The sequence below is a fragment of the Ctenocephalides felis genome, unplaced genomic scaffold (assembly GCF_003426905.1).
Source record: "Ctenocephalides felis isolate EL2017-DRISC unplaced genomic scaffold, ASM342690v1 CF-g0.4_SCAFFOLD_01170, whole genome shotgun sequence".
Classification (NCBI taxonomy): Eukaryota; Metazoa; Arthropoda; class Insecta; order Siphonaptera; family Pulicidae; genus Ctenocephalides; species Ctenocephalides felis.
This window is the reverse complement of record NW_020537324.1, coordinates 12,807,194-12,827,463: the sequence shown is the minus strand read 5'-3', so window position 1 is coordinate 12,827,463 and position 20,270 is coordinate 12,807,194. Positions and strand designations below refer to the sequence as shown.

Genomic DNA, 20,270 nt, shown 5'->3' with positions numbered 1-20,270 from the left:
GGCGTTTAGAACAAGCAACAGAAGCTGCTGAGCAAGCTGCACTTTTAACAGTTAATATGCCACCACAAGCCGGTAGAGCAGTTTATTCAAGAAAGTCTGTGAATACACAATATCCTGATGCTGGTGCTCATGCTGTTGGAATATGGATGAGAGCTTTATGTGAAGCTGTAAGAACTTTCACAATGTAATTATTATAATAATGTATGTATCTATATTATATTTTAGTTAACTTTATATACATCTAGAACTTGTATGTAATGATTATTGGATTTAAATAAATGATCAAACTTTCATAATAGAAATGCCATAATCAATATGAAAAGAAAAAAATACTAAAATTGAAAAATTAATCTTTACTGTAGAAAATTTAATACAAAATGGTTAGTAAAACATTAATAAAACAGTTATAAATAATTAAATAAGGAATAAAATATCATCAGCCAACATAACTTGATTTTCATTTGTCATAATATCAACAGCTTGTTTAATTTCACTCTTGAATACTTCTCTGTTACTTCATTATTTACATGCTCCTCGACTTTAACCATTGACAAAGACTGTGTACGCTCTTTTCTGAATAATTGTTGCAGAATTGATTTGAATTGCTGCAGTCTTGCAGGAGATAACTCAACATGGGGTTCACTGTCTGTCGAAATGGCAGCTGTATTTTGAGAAGTTGATGGTGCATCTGAAACTGGTCGAGTCTGCCTTGTAGCTCTTCGTGTTAAGTCACCTTCATCAGGAGTATCTACCATTTCTTCATCAGATTCATATTCATAAGGATCATGGCCTTCTTCTCCTGGTGGTCTCCTCTGGTAACAGAAAAAAATCCATAATCAATTTTAATATTTTTATATAATGATTCTTTTTTTTATAATTATGTAATATAAAATTGCTTCTTACCAAAACTCTGGTTCTTTTTGGTCTACTTTGACTTTGTGTTTGGCTTGAATCTGAATCTTCACCACTATCTCGTCTTCGCTTTTTCTTTTCTTTCTCCAAAACCTGTAAAATACACATTTTTGTATTACAAACAAATTATTGTAGAAAATTTGTGATATATTTAATTACCTTTTTAAAGTATGCGTATTGCACAAGTTCAATTGCAGCCTGAGCATCAACTTCAGTAACTAATTTAGACAATCTGGCTTTTGCATGTGCTGTGGACAACCGAATTAATGTTTCCAATGTACGCACAGTAACTGGTTGTGTCTGAAAAATTATGAATTTAAATTATTTACAAACAAATGAATGGTTTCTTATAAATGTGTTGGATGAGATACACACTCGTGCAACATCTGATTCCATACTATCTTGAGACCGTAGCTTAGAGTATTCATCAGAAATTAGTTCTGAAGCTTCTTCAGTTAGTTTTGGCTTCATACACTTTGCAATATGTATATATTTTCTCATAAATGCTACTGATAATATTTGATCTGTTCGGCTTCTACTCTTTCCATGTAATAAAGCATCATATTTTTCATACATCGGAGTTTCCCCAGCCTGTAAATTATTATTAATTTGGTACAGTGATCTATAAACAAATGATATTTCAAACAAAGATGAAACTTACTTGAGAAGGGTCATGATCAGGATCCTGAGTAGACAACATGTCAACAGAGGAACCCATTGGTAAAACAGAGCCATCTTGCTCTCCAGGATTTCTAGAATAACATTTTATTTGAGAATTATATTTAAACTAAATTCATTATTAAAGTATTAAAATAAACTTAAAAGACCTATATCTGTGCATTCTAACAACATGATCAGATATCATGTGATCAGTCTCAGCATCAGCAATATCTAGTAAAACAAACAGTATATCAAAACGAGACAACAGTGAATCTTGTAGGCCAATATTTTCCATGGGTGTTTTATATTGATCATACTAAAAAAACAAACAAATTAGTAAACCAAATTATACTCAAAAACAATATAAATAATATTAAATTTAATCTTACTCGTCCATAAACAGGATTTGCAGCTGCAAGTACAGAACAACGAGCATTTAAGCTAGCATGTATTCCTGCTTTGGCAATTGTAACTTTTCCTTGTTCCATAACCTGCATAAAAATTATAAATAACATTTGTTTTGAATAGACATTGCATCTGTAAATTAACTCATAAACAAATGTGTCTTTTAGATTATCATTGTTATTAATAATTACCTCATGAATAGCTGTTCGATCAATATCACTCATTTTATCAAATTCATCAATACAGACAACTCCTCTATCAGCTAACACCATGGCACCAGCTTCAAGTCTTCTTTCACCAGTTTCTTGATCAGTGGTAACAGCCGCTGTTAGACCCACACCAGATGATCCTATATGAAATATAAGCATATTATGAAGATTACCAAGTCTAACTACTTTTTTTTTATTTTATATGTAATACAAATAAAATGTACCTCTTCCAGTAGTGGGAATTGCTCTAGGTGCTGTACACAAAACATATCTTAACAATTGAGATTTAGCTACACTTGGATCTCCAATTAACAAAATATTAATATCTCTGAAAATTATTATGAATTCAATATAGATTATAGAATAAAATTATAACAATGAATAAATAAAAACTGATATTCACCCTCTAAGCCTTGTTCCATTAGGTAGCAACTTTTCAACACCACCAAGCAATAAACATAATATGGCTTTTTTAACATAATGGTGACCATGTATACTTGGAGCGAGAGATTTAGACAATAATGCAAAAACGTCTGTTTTACTTTTTGCAAGTTTTTTACACAATGCAACATCTTCACGAGATATAGAAAGGTTCTGATCTTTGTTCAATTGTGATACATTATTGGCTATCAAAATTGTCCTACAAAATTAAAAATTGATAATTCAGAAAGCAATGCTAACATTTTGATGTAAGTGAAAATTTAGTTTCTTACCTAAATGTGCCAGAAGTATATCCTGCTTGCTTTCCTGGAAGACACCGGTAATTTCCTACAATCTGAACTCTATCTCCAGGTTTACACCGATCTACTAAGTCATCATCACAGACTACATCAACAGAACGTGGCAATTGACCTGCAGGAGCCTTCTCAGGCATTTCTTGAATTGTTAATGTTTGATGATCTTTATATACTGATAATCCATACTCTGTTTCTAACAAATTTCCATCTTCATCCTAAGGCAATTTAATACAAATATTCAGTCTTATTTCTAGTTAATATTATAATCAAAAATATATTTACAAATCAAATATTTATATGAAAAATGAAATCACCTTTGTAGGGTAAACAGAGCTTGATGGAAATGCATCGAATGATGTTAAATCTGTATATTTGCGCTCAATAACTTTTTTGGTTGCATCACAATAATGCACACTTCTAACTATTTTTGGCCTGATCAATGAAACTTTAGTAACAATTCCTTCCACACAAACAAGATTTCCAAGATATCTGCAGTCAAAAATATTGAACTCATTATTATAATTATTTTATACATTAGGTATTATATTCTATTCCATAATACACTTTTGGATTATTATCAAAATGATATTAATGTAATGATATATATATATATATATATATATATATATATATATATATATATATATATAGTAAACATCATAATTTAAATAAACAAAGTGAAATAACTTACCTAGATGTTAAAGATCTAGGTGTAACATGTTTATTTCCAAAACTTCCTTCAAAGGCAATAAAAAAATCTTCATGTTCCTTTGCATATGTTGGATCAACAGATCCAATGTATTCTTTCAATGCTCTCTGGAAAGCCAATTGCTCCTCGAAGGCATTGTTCAACAATGAAGTAGCACGAACTGGATTCTTTCGTCTCAAATCATTTATATTTACTATTAGGCGAACTAATTTATCTGATATCAAATTTTTCACTTGTTGCATATAAATTCCTTGATCTTCCTAAAATTGAGCAATAGAATAAAATAGTAAACAAGGGCATAACTGAATTATTGAATTTTCTGTACACACTTCATCATCGAGAAAATCCAAATATTCCCTTTGCAAATCACGCAATCTTTGATCAACATCTGCATTTTCCATTATAAATTAATTTCGAATAAACTTAATTATATTATATAAAACTTAACAAACAATAGCTCGTTTTCAACTGATCCAAGCACGTCAAATACTTTTGGCGGGAAAATTATATGTATTGCCAGATGGGATTTTTTTTACTTCTGGCCTAATGAAAGAAAAAACGTATTTTTTTAGTCCAAAACATTGGACAGTGGCAACATTGGGAAAAAATCCATTTCATATATGAATTTAAAGGCGGCATGTATATTTATAAATAAAAGTAGAATGTACGTTGTTAACATATAGAAAATCTAATTACTGTTTCGTAAACAATTTTGCAAAACAAATTAATATATTATGAGAACCAATTATTGCTACATACTTGTGTCTAAATACATATTCACAAATAATATTTCTATCTTAAAAATTAAATATAATACAACTCAAATCTTCTTGTGTGGAAAAACTCATTATGAATCATTAATGTTTTATTTACATATTACATGTTTCATTTCTCAGTATCTTTGTCCTTGACACTAAGCTTTGTCTCTACAAATTGGGTTAATTTTTCAAGTGCATTGTCTGCATTACAGTCTTTATTATCTGTTGAAGGCTTTTTTGCAGGAATATTAGGCAGTTTTGATTCATCATCTGCTATTGCATCAATACCAGGTAAATCCGCAGATAAAATATCTTGAAAATGTGATAAATTCCTTTTCATAGAATATGCATCTTCTCCATCGGCATAGTACTTAGGTTCAATCTCAACTACTTCAAACTGTAGCGCATTTGTATATAAATTTAAAGCAGCTCTATTGCTTTTTCTGACATGGAGTGATACATAATTTGCCTAAAAATAAATGAAAACTTATATTGCAATAAAGTATTTTATAAATTTAAACCAAATAAGATAGGAGGGAAAAGAAAGAATATGATACTACTGATCGTAGTATCATATATTACCTGAAAACATTCTACCATAGCCATTGATGCTTGATTCATGAGTTTTTGGGCAAGACCTAATCTACGATGAGATCTTTTAACAGCTAATGAAGTAATGTGTCCATGTTTCTCTTCTCCTTCCTCTTCCATTTTAGCCAAAACGTATCCTATAATCATGTTGTATAATACATAAGTATATATAATAAGTACATAAGTAAGTATTACTTTTGTAATAATGATGAAAGATCAGGGCAACTTACCCACAATTTTTCCTTTGCCATCTTCTGCTACATAACTCAGCTGTGGCCAAGATAATCCATGGAAAAAATAATATTTCATTTGGTAATTTTCAGGTAGGCATAACAAATTGCAATGTTGCATGTTCATTAAATCTTCAGGCTTGGCGCAACGTATATTCATTTTGCTACAAATAAAAAATTATACTTATTAAAATCATTCATTAAAATGCTAAACAATGCAAAAAAGTAATATATTATTTAGAGATATTTAAAGATAAATTTAAAAGCATAATTTATTAAGCATATTAAAATACTACCATTATATTCAATTTTATACAATCGATTGAATGAGAAAAAATTCTTAAATAATATATAAGTATGTAGGTTTAAAATTGTTGCATGTGGCTGATATTATCTTTACCTGGATATTAGTTGAAAATTTATAAACCTATATATCAATCCCTGCGAACTTTCTTGATTTTATTTCGGCTATTTTTAAGATCTACTACTGTAGAAGATTCTGACATGCCACCAAGTAATTCGCGTACAAATCTGAATCTGGATAAAAAGAGCTTCCAAACTATGTACCAGCCTGAAAGAAATTATGCATTATTAAAAAATTTGAGTAAAAATAATAAGTTTATTCAAAAAATTAGCCAAGCCTAACTTTGTGATTGAATTTTTAGGTTATGTTAACAAATTTAATTTATATTATGAATTTAAGAAAAATATAATAATATATGATACAAATAAAAACACCTTATATACTAAAACGTTATTTAAAATTCATAAAACGAAGCTTGTAAATTATAAAAACAATTTAAACGCATGTTTAAGATATTTTTTTAATCAAGCATGACACTTACCTGCGGATACTAATATTAACACTATTAAGACTGAAGATATTATGGATACGCAGGCAAGAAGAAAATCCTTCATAATTAAAATGTTAAATTATACCTAGGGCAAGCTTTTATAACAGGCTATCAACAATAGTCAAATAACATTTTTGATGTAAGCAAATTTAAATTACGAATGTCATGGAGCAAAGTTTGACTGTATATCAAAAGCTACAGTGCATTTCTACTTGATAATTTTGCCAAATGCCTCTTGGCACTTGCATATGGGAAAATACTAATTATGAAAATTAAATTATTTTATTTGCATTTGCAGAGTAATCAGGTTCATTCTAAATTGAGGAATTTATTAGCTAGCTCATGTCATAGACCATAATATTAATTATTTTATTAAATAAGCAAAAAATGTTTAAATATATTTATTTATATGGCAATACTTATGATTTGCACTATAATTATTAATACAGTTTTTCAATATTTTATATATTTGAAATTAAATTATAAGCATAGTGAGCAAACTGTAATCACACTGCAATGTAGTGTAATTGGTATCTAATGATTTATAAATTTAATATATGTATAATTTAAATATTCAATATATATATATATATATATATATATATATATAATTTAAATATTCAATATATATCTATAGATAAAAGAAGAGGAATTCAATATATGCAAAGAGTATATAATATCTAATAAAAAATTTTTTTAATCTGAGATTTGTTGTATTCATCAAAATATTTAGGCAATTGATTTAAAAACTTTATATTTAAGAATATATTATAAAATTTCATTTATAATTAGCCTCAACAACTATGAATATAGAAAATCAATTTAACTTAAATAGATATTCTCGCAATGAGTAAAATATTTATTTTGTAGAACATTCTTCTGGAGTACAACTATATTATACTTAATTACATATAATTTAGATCTATGTATATATATATATTATATATATATATATATATATATATATATATCATTTAATCTTCGTCACATTCATCTTCATCCATAAGATGACTCAATTTCAATTCCTTTTTATTAGATTTTGTATGCGTTTGTTTCTGTATAACTGTTTTCTTCTTTATAGATTGACCAACAACATATTCAGGCATAACTACTTTCATATTTTTGAAAGATTTTGGGTCAGTATCATTATCCATAGTATCTAATTTAACTTTTACTGAAGAATTGTATTTAGGACCTACGTCACTTGAAATACTTTTCATATTGTTTTGATCACGTCTATCTTCTAATTCTTTTAAAAATGTAAAAGCTGCTGATGCATTACTAGATTCTGACATGTCAGTAGATGAAATGTCTTCTAAGCTATATTTGGTCCATTTGTGGGGGTTCTTGAGAAAATCAGGTCTGTTGTTTGGATGCAAACGCTTAGGTTTAGGTGCTTCAGGTCTTTTAAAAATACTTTCTTTTCCTCTAAATTTTTTTGTAGATACGCTTTTGTTTTGTAAATCTTGGGGTTCGTCACATATTGAATCAATTTGTGCTTGTTGTCGGTTTATATTCATATTTCTTTCTACTTCATTCAAGTGTTGAAAAAGTGCATTTTGTTTGCTGATAAAGTTGTTGTTACCACCAACAACAGAAAATTGTCCTGGCACGTATGTCATAATGTTGGACTTATAATTCAAAGTATTATCACCTACTATTATCTATTAATTCAATTTATTATTTAATACTTTTACATGCATCGCCTTCGATTAAAATTTAGTTTTAAATTCTATTCTAGTCTAGCTGTCAGTTGTATTGTGTTGGTAGTGCAACATGTGCGAACAACGCCATGGAAGGAGAACTTAAAAATGGCGATGACCGTTTATTTGAAAATATGTTTAAATAAAATATTTTGTAAAAATAATATATTAGATATATACATTAAAACTACAAAAAATTAAAAAAAAAATTCTCTTTATAAATCAGTTTGCAAGAGCAAACAAGAAAAGTGTTTATTTAATTGAAACTGTATACGGGGCCCTGTCGAGGCACATTGCGCTCTTGGAGTAATTATACTATCATAGATAAATAAACTATTATAATAGGTGTAAATTTACGAAAATGAGTGTAAAAATACATCATTTCATGTAAAATTCTATAACGAGTTTAAATATATTACAATCAGAATAAATCTACTAAACCACACTAATGAGTGTAAATCTAAGAAAATGAGTGTAATCTTAATAGAATAAAAATCTGCGAGAATGAGCATAAACCTACTAAAATGAGCTTAAATATACTATAAATAGTGTATTTCTACTACAATAAGAGTAAATCTATGAGAACGATTGTAAATCTACTTCAATGAGTTATAAAATATATGTGCTATACAATATGATGATCTGTATAAATCTACATAAGGATTGTAAACTCACGTGTGTGAGTGTAAATTTACTTAAAAAGTTAAAATAATATACTATACAATTAGTGTAAAAATACTACAACAAATGTAAACTGATTGTGAATTTACTATAATGAAAATTACTACAATGATTGTACATCACGTGTATCGTGTATAAGGGTTAATTTACTGGAATGTAAACGCTCATTCCTAGAATTTAAATTTACTAAAATTTTGATGAAAAGTATAAATTTAAGTTGACATCTAACATACTACCGAATCAAAAACCTAAAACAAAAATAAACAAATTTTTACAAAAATTTTTAGTGACGTGTCTGATAGCCTTTATTAAAAATGCAAAATAATCGTTAATTAAATGGCTCGAGGTCGAGTTTTAATGAAGATATGAAGATCACACCAGCAGACAACAACAAATCAAATAAAGCATCAAAATGTGCAAAAAAAGTGACGAATTGTTCAAAGAACGTAAATCGAGATAGTACGTTGGAAACAAAGAATAATTCAGTTCTTCCAAAAACTAGAAAACCTCTGAATTCCCAAATTTTAAATACTCAAACCCAAACGGATTTCAGTTCGCAAGATAGCATTCAGGAAAATGCTGGTGAGTTTATATCTCTTGAAGGAGTTCCATGCGTCGAGTTTCGGCAATACGATAATAATTTAATTCAAAATAATGACTTATATCCACATACAGAAGATGAGAAAATCGATCCAAACGACATTTATATAAACGGATTAAAAGAATCATATTCCGAATGCTCCATCGAATTTGATAAACTTTCAAGTGACGCAAGTGACCATCAGTTCGATTACGATTACCAACATCCTACAGAACACTATATAAGAGCATACGATCTCAGAAATTCTCCATGTAATAATTTTGATCTTCGTACAATTGACGAAGCTATTAGAAGAAACACAATAAATTTACGAGCTATAGAAAAGGATAATGAATTATACGATTTACTAGAACAGGCAAGTAAAAATCCACTAAGAAGTGAAAAATGTCCTAGAACAGTTGAAAAGGAAAATGTACCAGCAAAGAAAACAAACCCAACCAAAACAAAATTAAATCAAGCGATTCCTAGACCAAAAACACCCATATCTTCTCCAAAATTAACTGGTAAACCTTCCATGATACCAAAATTTGAAGTTAAAACTTACGTATCAAGCGTTTCGTACGAAAATGTAACAGAAATTAAAAAACAGCATAAGCATAAGAACAATATCCCAACAACAAAAACTCTTAATAGCAATAAAAATTTCAACAAAACCCGTACTAGAGAAGCAGATGATCATAGAAGGAAGAAGTAAGTTTTTAATCAGTTTCTTAATGTTTTTGTAGATATAAGTTGAAATGTAGTTTGCTCGAATACTTTCTTTTAAAAACTAACTTACTTTTATCCTTCATTTCAAATTAATGATGTGAGAGTGTAATTTTTTAATTTTTTTTATTTATATGTTATTTATTTTATAGACAAGAACACGAGCGTCTTATGCAAGAAATTAAAATCCGACAAGAAGAAAAGCGCCGAATTTCGGAAGAAATTCAACGAAAAATGGAACAAAAACAGTTATTGGAGAAGAAAATGGAAACAAAACGCATTAGTGTCCAAACAAAAGATATAAAACGAAATGTAAAGGTTACAAAGTCCTCAATATTTTAATTGACATTCTTCCAAGGATTTTATCTCAACAATAATATAAAATAAATTATAGACTCGATCTGATCAGCTACGAACAATTCCGGCAAGTGGCGACTGCAGAGAGAAACGCAGTGTATCGGTATGTCAACGACTTAAAAAATCTGTGATGTTAGTAGCCGTTGAAAAAGCCACAAGCATACAAAGTTTCTCAGCAGGAAGCGATGTCCAAACACAAACTGATATAGCTCTTCCAACTAGATACAAAAATTCCAATATCAGCAGTCAACTTAATCTAACTAGTAACAATAATATCAATAACATCGAAGAGTCCGAACCATATTCTTTGCACGGGGAGTTCTTTACAGTTGTGCAGAACTGCGATGGCACCTACAGCATGGGCGATCAAGGTCTTTCTCTAAGTGACAACCGAGTATCCAAATTTCTTCAATCTTATAGACCATCAGAAGCTTTAGCAATAACATCACACTCGGAGTCTCAAAACATGTCTGATATTTTCAACATGGCATCTTTTGACTTGAACCAAGAATTAAGTGCAAAACCAAATGTAGTTACAAACAATACCCAATCTATGCCTGTTTTGAAACCAATTGAAGGTAAACCAAGGTTTGTTGACAGAGCTGATAGTAAAGTTTCTGAATTCACGGCAAATACTAATAATTATTCCAGTTCCAATGGAATTATTAATAAGAGAATTAACGAACTAAAGAATTCAGATTCGTGCCCTGGCCGCAAAAAGACTCTCTGTGAAGTAACATTTCAAAAAGAAACTGAAAAATGCATTATGAACACTTGTATGGATAGCAAAAGCAACAGAAAGTTGTTGGAGGAATTTGATAAGTGGAGTGATGCATCAAGTGAGTATAATAGATAGTCTTTTCCAACATAGATAAAATACAACGAAAACGATCTATAATAGCTTTTTGAAGATTTGATTTCTAAAACCATGAATATGTTTTATGTTCTCAAAGAATATTACTTTTATATATGTAACAACCACCAAATATATCAAATGTGTCTATAATTTGCTTTACATATTAATGGCTCAACATTTACTCGGAGCTGATTATATTTCAATGATAGCCAGCAAAGTCAATGAATCTCTAATAGTAGAATACCTACATTTTTGTCTGTTGTTCAATTTGCCTGAAGTGTTTAATAAACCTTTCCAATACTAAGATTAATGTTACATTAGATTTAACAAATAATAATGAGCAATTTATTAATTAACTAATAAAAGTCAATTATTCCACTCCACAGCAACTCAAACCACAAAGAACTTCCAAAGAATTCAAAATGCAATGCAACCTATTCGTGAATTATCAAAATTTGGCAACGAATTTAACACCTTGGATATATTCTCTGAATCCAAAAGCATGCAGTCATCCATTTTAAAAAAGCGTCCTATGAAAGTTAACAAAGTGAAAATCAAGAAAGTCTCAAAAGTCAAATCTAGCTTAAAGAAACAAGATGTTTTCCAAAACCGGACAAAACAAATAATGGCAGGGAAAGATTTTAATATTCAAAATGATTCTCCACTATGTAAAAGCAAAAAGAAATATGGGACTACAAGAGTGAAGTTAAACAAAAAATATGTCATGGACTTGGGAGGATATTGGAGCCGAGCTTGTTCGCACTTTCAAAAATGCAGTCGCATGTCGGATTTGCGGCATACAATTTTATTCGCAATTTATGCGTTTGCTTTTGCAGTCGTTTTTGGGGCTTTGCGTGTGCCTCCACCTAAATGTATTCCAAATGTTTACTGATCAATTTTCATATGCAGCAGTAATGTTTTATATCATTGTATTGGACTTTTATATAGTATTTACCGTATTATTAAAATAGTTGAAAAATATATACATGTGTATATACATATACGACTTTTAATTCACCACCATCATGAAATAAAATAACAATCAAAGTTACACAACTATGTTAATATTTTACGTTGCTAAAATCTAAAATCGTTACTTTTAAATTCGATTTTTTTGAAGGCCCTAAGAAAAAGTTAATGTTTTTGCAAGAAAATCCGATTTTACGTTTTCTTGAAGTTTTAAGTCATTCGTAATCATTTGAGGCCAACATTGGTAAAAAAGTTGTGCGTGTGCGCGTGTGTGTTTGTGAGCCAAAATTGGTCTTTACGTCGTCGTTTTCTCAAAAACGGCTGAACCGATTTCTAAAATTTAATAAAAACCATTCGATGTGTTCAATAAGCACTCGGTTTGACCAAGCCTTTTCTTGATAATTAGCAGACAAATGCGAAATTATTCATTCATATTTTAGCCAAAAATTCTAATCCGATTACTGACATCTAGTTTTTATTTATTATATTATATAAACATATTTTTTGTCAAAATTTATATTTTCAATACAACTAATATAATATTAATTTTATTATTTCGATAAAATAAATAATCATAGCAGTTGTTATTTTAGTAAAATGATTATTTTGACATTGAAAACATAGTGATCCATGTCATAAATTTTATTTTTTTGTTTATGTAATAAAAGGGAAACAATATCTATTTTTTCTAAATTCAGCAAGTAATTTTTTAAAACCAGGAAACTGACAAAATTCTTAGTGATGTTTATTAAAAGAAACAATGAAGAATTGTACATCACATAAGCACTCCCGAAAATGCTGTCTCCGATACCGAACTGTGGAAGATGTATCAAGCGAGGAGGATTTACCCATGTATGCTTGAACAAAGTTCTAATTACTATTTTAATATGAATTTAGAATTATATTTAGTATTGTTTATAATTAGATGCAGATCGGAGACCGTAACTAAAAGAGGAGTTACTACCAATGCTTGCTGCAAAAGGCATAGAAAACTTGCAGCTCATGGAATAGTCATGCCGGTAACAGACTTTGTTTACATTATTCGTATTAGACCTAACATTATTATTAAATAGAAATATTATTAACTTTTCATAGGGTAAGTTATAGTAATCGCAAAGAATCGAAAATAAAAATGTGTATATTTAGAAACGTAAAGATTTCAATGGTTTCTGAACAATTTGGCATACCTTAGGATTGAGCGACAAATAATCGTCGACAATTTCTTTAACAGATTAATAAATTTGAATAATTAAAAAAAATCTATTCGTATTGGAGACATAGCTGATTAGTTTTTAGCAAAAGCAGGTCCAGCCGTTTCGAAAATAAGGGGCAAAACGTACCAAAAATGGTAATTAAGTTTTTGAGATGACAGAGATATGAATATGATTTAAATAACATTTTATTTGTATTGGCTAAATAAAGAACTTGTTAAATCTTTGGGACAACAGGTTTAGCGGTTTCGGAGATATAATAAAAAAAGTAGAAAAAAAGCCTCTTGGTGTTAAAAATGATCATCAGACATATGCAGAATAAATTATTTTTTAATAATAAGTAGAAATTTTGTTTACATTTCCATGGGTATCCGATTGCTTTAAAATAAGTTCAGAATTTAAAATAACAAATTTCAAATTTTTCGAAAGTCAATTTATTTCAAAAATATGAAAATTAAATAAAAAATTAATTAAAAATCGATTTTTTTGGTTTTCAAAATGTTATAAAGAATTTAATTTTTGGTACGGGATGTTCCAGCAATTTGCCTTAAAGCACGATGCCATGCACCACTAGTTTGTATTCAAGTTTTATAAGCTACAGACTCTATATTGAACAATGAAAATGTTCGAATCTCTTATACCTGCAGTCTGCAGTATAAGTTACCAGTTTCAAGTAGCACAACTAGTGTATCCGCCTAAAAAAAGGTGATTTTTGGGAATTTGTATTAAAAAAACTACTTGATCAATCATTTCAAAATTTCAGGAATATATTTATACATGTTTTAAGAATACATAGTAAAATGTTTGAAGAAAAAAAATTAATATTTTTTAAGTTATCGTCGATCTCCAACGGCGCGACAAAAAAAGGTCCTTCACTGCAGCAGTGATTACGGCCTTCTACGTGTATGAAATTTAAAAAAAGAATTTTCGTTAAACTAGATAATATTGTCTGTAAAATGAACTACGATAAAGAAAAAAAATCAAAAATTGACAAAATTGCGGCGTTTTTAGAGAAAAGTCGAATTTTACCCAAAATTTTGGTCGTTTTTGGACTGCCAAAATTCGATTTTTGATGCGATCAAAAAATCGATAGTTCATTTTACGGAGAACTATATATAGAACATGTAAAAAAAATTTGATAGTTATCGGATCGTTTGTTTTTGAGTAATTGCTGCAGCAAATTCGGAAAATGCTGTTTCGAGAAAAACGCGTTTAAAGATTAAATTATGTAATACTATATACTATATATATACTCTTTAAATGGCTGTAACTCAAAAACTATTTAAGATAACGATTTAAATTTAAATTTTGGTATTTTATTTTTGAAGGTATAACCTATCGAAATATGGAACTTCGAATTTTTGAAAATTTCACCCTAGTTGTGCCCCTTAAGTTAATAGTTTTTATAAAGAAGTAAAGATAAACAGAATAATTAAGAATCTTGCCCACAACTGAACTGACTGAACTTTGATAGCCACTAAAATTATTTGTTTGTCTCGTGTACAGTTTCAAAATATTTTCGCAAAGCAAACTTTTACTGTGCACTAATTCCAGAAACTGATGAGAAATCTTAAATCGCTGCAGGGTTCTCGCAAATGCCAGCGTGGTTCTCCTCCCCCGAAAAAGCGGAAAGTTGATGTCGCCGAGAAGTGCCAATCATGCAACGATCTCAGTGAAAGTTCATCTGCCAGTTCAATAGAGACTGTCAGTGCTAAGAACAAGCGCCCTCGTCGGGCCCAGACCAAGAGACCGGCACGCAAGGCGAAGTCAAGGGCGCAAAGCACTCGCCGGGCTAAATCGAGGAAACGGTCAGTTCCCGCAAAACGCGGAAAAAGTGTCCGTCCGAACGCGCGCAGCGCGAACACTAAAGAAAAGCCAAACAGGAGACGCGAAAAATGCCCGAAATGTGGATGCTATCACGATTAATTTCCATATTATTTACTCGAAATATTTTTTGTGTGTAACGTTCTTGTAATTGCCATACCCGACATTTATGTTAATTAACAAAGAACTGTGTTCGCTTCTATTCAACATAAATAAAAATACAAGATACAAAAGCATTTTTTTTGAATTTCTTCTGAAAATTTTGTTCAAAGATCATACTAGATACGGACAAATAATAAATTATTTATTAATTATTATTTACCTATTAATTCGTGTAATCGCAATATAATTACATTGTATCTTTATACAATATCACAAATATAATTTACTTGCCACTAGCAAAAATCAATCTATATCTCTTCCCGCAGGGAAAGAAGCGGCGATGATACAAACATTTCACCCTGTAATAAGACATATTTAAAAAGCATTCTGCGTGAAAGAGGTTCCGGAGTCTTAAACAAAGAAATTTTAGACGAGTTTGAAGATTTTGAGGAAGCCATAAGCTGTAGTTGTAAAGTGTGTAGGAAATACTTAAAATTATATATGAAATTGTTTTTAGAAGCAAATTAAAAAATATAATTCCAGTTCGTTGTTTAAATTTTTTCTATCATAATAGTAAATAAATATAAAAACCATTCGGTTTTTACTGTTTTATATTAATGCAATTGCTTTGATTCACTTACACATTCAATAATTTAACAAAACAAAAAAGCTCTCTTCGTCAAAACTCATCACTTCCACATGTTTCTTCTGAAGATACTTGCTCGCACTTTATTTCACCTTGCAAACGTCGAATTTCCAACTTTTGTTGACTTCTATAAAAAAAATGATCATTCTTTTAAATTATATATATTCTCTTTCAATATATATATATATATATATATATATATATATATATATATATATTATATATAAAAATGGAGCTCTCTTTCAAATGTCCGAATAAAACTCGAAAACGGCTGAATCGATTGGGCCAGTCTTAGTCTTGAAAAATTCGTGCTAATCCAGAGAATGTCCAAAAGGTAAGAAATTATTTCAAATCCGCGTAGAAACTTTACATTTTGAATTTGAAAATTTTTGTAGAAGCGTAATTTAAATAGAACAATGGACGGTGGAAATTTCTTGAAATGTCAAACGCTTTTGACAGATGATGTTCAATTACGTTTAATAGGATGTTTTACGCGAATATTATTTTTTTGTGATAAATTTGTAGTAAGTAGTTTTGTTTGTAGTTTTATTCATATACAAAAACGTTAGTAAACGGGCCCCAAGTGTTACTAGAGACTCAAAATATAAACTTTTTTGATATGTTAATATGAAAATGCATTTTTGGCATATTTTTCTCAAACACGGTGCTCTGAAAGATCTTATTTGTATAATTATATGCTCATTGGTATTTATAAAACATTTTCTAGGTTATATTATTTTTTATTTATGTTATTTAAATTCAGAACCTAAATTTGGTATCGATCAAATGGACCTTTTGTCGAATAACATTTTTCCAGTTATAATTTCCCAGAATTTATCGCAGAATAGATAGTAATATATGAAGGTCCCGGGGTTAAAAAGGCCAACCACCGATTTGTCAAAAATCAGTAAAGTTAAGCATTGTTTAACAACAATATTTGAAAGTAGAGGAGAAAAGATGTATAGCCAGCTACCAGCTTGATTTGAAAACGGTAATCTTTGAAATGGGGGAGATAAACGGTAATCTTTGAGAATCCATAATAAAAGTATTTTCTTCCGTTGGTAGTTTTTAAGCATTAGTTAAAAATGTAATTATTTTGTAAAATACCTTTGAAACTATAATAAGGTTTTAAATCTTTTTGCCACCTGCCCGTTTCAAGTTACCCCGCCTACAGGGTGAAAAGGTCTAGATAACAAATTTTTGAAAGACGGCAAAAAAGCACATTTCTACAATGATGAAGTAGAAGGCAGTTTATTGAACTCAGATAATTGTTCGTTTGATATGTGTTATTTGCTGTGATATAATTGTTATGGTTTTCACAATATAGTTTACATTTGCTCAAAGTCAAATTGGACCTTTGTGCCTCGCCCTGCTCTACATATATACTTTATATTATATTTACTTTTTTCACCGAATGTTACTTGAAACTTTTCAAAAAGCAGGTAAAAAAAGAAATACTTTTTTGAATTTTAAATATTTATTTTCTATCTCTCCTCGCAAAAATTTGAAAGTTTTGTATAAACTCAGTAGTATTATTTACAATTATACACAAAATCCAGAATCCAAAAACAATATGAAAAACTTGAAACGTAATCAATTAGTGGAAAGACCAAAAAAGACTTGGATGGTTTATACTATTTCCTATAGAAAGTGTATAAATCTTCCAGTTTAAATAAACCAATGGGGTTCATTGTTTTTATAATACTTCATTGTATATAGCATTCAAAGAACACATCCTTATACACTTAAAGTATTAATATTTTTGATTCTCTAGAAATTGTCTAGAATATACCTTATTTAGCAAAACAACGTTTGCCGGGTCAGCTAGTATATATATATATATATATATATATATATATATATATATATATTATGTTAAATGTTAAATATGAACAATCAGGGCCGGATTTAGAAATTTGGCGCCCCGGGGCACTGACAAAAATGCCGCCCCATCCCTGAAATTTTACGAACTTTCGAACTTTTTTTTAAAGCAATCGCGCTGCTTCAGCTGCGAGGGATAAAATATTGAAGCGCGTAAGCGCCGCGTCGCAGTCTAACGGATAAACAATGTTACAGAACTTATATAATGTAAACAAAATGTATACTTATTATTATAATATCTTTAAAATATCTGATAATTTAATGTGTCTATGTCTTATGATCACTTTTGTCCGCCAAATGTTTCTTTTTCAAATTTTTTTATTGAACCATCGAAACCGCTAAACCTGCCCCCCATAAATTTAAGCAGTTATTTATTGTGTAATTTTTTTTAATGTTATTGGTCGCGTTTTTCTCAAAAACTCAATTATTATTTTTGGCATTTTCGCCCGTATCTTCAAAACAGTTGGACCTGCCTTGACCAATAACTAATCGCACGTCTCCTTATTAATAGGAATTGAATCATAAATCGGTTGATCTGTGTTCTCCAAATCGACTTGAATAATTAAAAAATATTAGATTTGTATTGATGGGGAGACTTGCCGATTAGCTTTTGGTACAGGCAATTACGAAAAATGGTAATTGAGTTTCGATATTTCTTCTCTGAAACAGCTACGTAGCGCGATTGCTTAGTAAAAAGTTCGTAATTTTCGAAAAATTTCAAAATACAAAAAATGTGTTTTAGAAGTCTTTTTTTTCATTTTTCAATAAAATTTAAAACTCTTTATAAAATGTAATTTTCAGTAAGGGATGTTTCAGTAATTTGTCTTAAGGAAAAATGCCATGAGTCACTAGTTTAAATTTTTTTTTTCGACGATATAAGCTTGGAAGTGCACAAATACGTCATTTTAAGAGGTCTCGAGAACTGAAGAACAAATTTTTCTTAACTTTCACCTTGTTTACGGATCTTTATATTAGCCTAATTGCCAAATTTGATAACTTAATAACCAATTTGATAATTTACGTTCGGAGAGGGAGGGAGGCTAGGCAAAATAATAAATTTTAGTTAACATTTATTTCAACCCAAATTTTGCATTGCAATCGTATTATGTTTTGTTAATTACATTTCTTGAAATAATAAATGTTGTTAAAAAAGTTGATTATATTGTATAGAATTTTTTTCTCACTATCCAAACTTTGCCGCCCCCCAAAATTTGCCGCCCTGGGCAGTAGCCCCGATTGCCCCTACTGTAAATCCAGCACTGTGAACAATACAACACTCCGGATTTTAACACACACTTTATTCGGTTATAAAACATATAGGAGTTCTGATTGCTGTTCAAACAATAAAACTAACTGTAAGTGGAATTCTGTCTTAAGGCATCGTGCCTTAAGGCAAATTGCTGGAACTTCCCATACTAAAAATTATTATTTTTTTAAAAACGATTACCATTTTTGAAAATAATATACTTTGAAAAGATAAGATTTTTGAGAAACTATAAATTGGACAAAAAATTACTTTTTTTTGAAAAAAAATTTTTAAAAAAAAAAATTTTTTTTTTAATTTTTTTTTTTTTGAAAAATCTTTTTTTTCTTTATTTTGACGCGTAAGCATTGGTACGGAACCCATAGGAATGTTAACAAAATGTATACTGATTGTTAAAATCTCTATAAAATATCTGATAATTTGATGTGCATATGTCTAATAATCATTTTTGACCGCCAAATGGCTCATTTTTTTACTTTTTCCTCCATATCTCCGAAACCGCTAGACCTACCATCATGAAAATTTTACCGATTCTTCATCTTGTCAATACAAGTGAAATGTTTTTTGAATTCTTCAAATCGGACACTCCGTTCTCTTAAAAGCTGAGTTTCCGTTTTGGGCACTTTTTGCCCCGTATCTTCGTAACGGCTAGACCTGCCTTCGCCAAAAACTAATCAGCACGTCTCCTTATCGATACGAATCGAATGTTTTCTGAATTATTCAAATCGGTTGATTCGTGTTCCCGAAATCGTCGACGAAAATTTGAATCCGCACATACATACACACACACACATACATCCATTTTTTCTAAGGTATGCCAAAATGTTCAGAAACCTTTGAAACGTAAAGATATAAAAAAAATTTCATTTTTGATTTTTTTGCGATTACTATAACTTGCCCTCGAATCGAATGTTTTCTGAATTATTCAAATCGGTTGATTCGTGTTCCCGAAATCGTCGACGAAAATTTGTATCCGCACATACATACACACACACACATACATCCATTTTTTCTAAGGTATGCCAAAATGTTCAGAAACCTTTGAAACGTAAAGATATAAAAAAAATTTCATTTTTGATTTTTTTGCGATTACTATAACTTGCCCTACGGGAAGTTAAAAAAATATATAGGCTTCGGATTATCCGGAATTCGGATTATCCGGACGATTATCCCGATTATCCGGAATTCGGATTATCCGGAATTCGGATTATCCGGAATTCGGATTATCCGGAATTCGGATTATCCGGAATTCGGATTATCCGGACATCCGATTATCCGGACATCCGATTATCCGGACATCCGATTATCCGGACATCCGATTATCCGGACATCCGATAATCCGGACATCCGATTATCCGGACATCCGATTATCCGGACATCCGATTATCCGGACATCCGATTATCC

At 30.0% G+C, this 20,270-nt stretch overlaps 4 protein-coding genes and 1 pseudogene across 5 annotated transcripts in view; 1 reads left to right on the top strand and 4 right to left on the bottom strand.

Moving 5' to 3' along the window:
* Positions 1 to 188, top strand: part of LOC113366825 — a 2,227-nt pseudogene extending 2,039 nt beyond the window's left edge.
* Positions 1 to 7,585, bottom strand: part of LOC113368290 (protein TSSC4-like) — a 37,165-nt gene extending 29,580 nt beyond the window's left edge. Inside the window, exon 1 of the mRNA XM_026609837.1 lies at positions 7,516 to 7,585. The gene's annotated coding sequence lies outside the window, so the exon portion shown is untranslated. The remainder of the gene's footprint in view (positions 1 to 7,515) is intronic.
* LOC113368287 (DNA replication licensing factor Mcm3-like) lies at positions 415 to 4,087 on the bottom strand. The gene is given in 15 exon segments (XM_026609834.1): positions 415 to 494; positions 497 to 812; positions 904 to 1,005; positions 1,072 to 1,212; positions 1,288 to 1,503; positions 1,574 to 1,664; positions 1,740 to 1,888; positions 1,962 to 2,063; positions 2,169 to 2,326; positions 2,411 to 2,514; positions 2,590 to 2,826; positions 2,900 to 3,138; positions 3,238 to 3,412; positions 3,615 to 3,892; positions 3,962 to 4,087. Coding segments are annotated over 15 exon segments (2,460 nt in total). The 5' UTR covers positions 4,034 to 4,087.
* LOC113368289 (N-alpha-acetyltransferase daf-31-like) lies at positions 4,467 to 6,008 on the bottom strand. Of its 2 annotated transcripts, none has more exons than XM_026609835.1 (5): positions 5,950 to 6,008; positions 5,612 to 5,782; positions 5,212 to 5,375; positions 4,973 to 5,118; positions 4,467 to 4,859 (listed from the first exon to the last, which is right to left on the bottom strand). In XM_026609835.1, the coding sequence occupies exons 3-5, from the start codon at positions 5,369 to 5,371 to the stop codon at positions 4,518 to 4,520; spliced, it is 648 nt and encodes a 215-aa protein (XP_026465620.1). In that variant the 5' UTR covers positions 5,372 to 5,375; positions 5,612 to 5,782; positions 5,950 to 6,008; the 3' UTR covers positions 4,467 to 4,517. The 2 variants fall into 2 exon arrangements, with proteins under 2 accessions (XP_026465620.1, XP_026465621.1); XM_026609836.1 differs by lacking the exon at positions 5,950 to 6,008 and adding an exon at positions 5,858 to 5,899.
* Positions 7,040 to 7,794, bottom strand: LOC113366824 (protein TSSC4-like). The gene has a single exon (XM_026608477.1). It carries the CDS (start codon positions 7,685 to 7,687, stop codon positions 7,040 to 7,042), a length of 648 nt encoding a protein of 215 aa, XP_026464262.1. The 5' UTR covers positions 7,688 to 7,794.
* Positions 7,795 to 20,270: the final 12,476 nt, after the last annotated feature.

Excerpts from the sequence above, each read along its gene's own strand:
- LOC113366824 (XM_026608477.1), bottom strand. The coding sequence starts at position 7,687 with ATGACATACGTGCCAGGACAATTTTCTGTTGTTGGTGGTAACAACAAC.
- LOC113368289 (XM_026609835.1), bottom strand. The coding sequence starts at position 5,371 with ATGAATATACGTTGCGCCAAGCCTGAAGATTTAATGAACATGCAACAT. Across the intron at positions 5,119-5,211 it reads TGGCAAAGGAAAAATTGTGG|GATACGTTTTGGCTAAAATG; the intron begins GTAAGTTGCCCT and ends ACATGATTATAG. Across the intron at positions 4,860-4,972 it reads CTATGGTAGAATGTTTTCAG|GCAAATTATGTATCACTCCA; the intron begins GTAATATATGAT and ends ATTTATTTTTAG.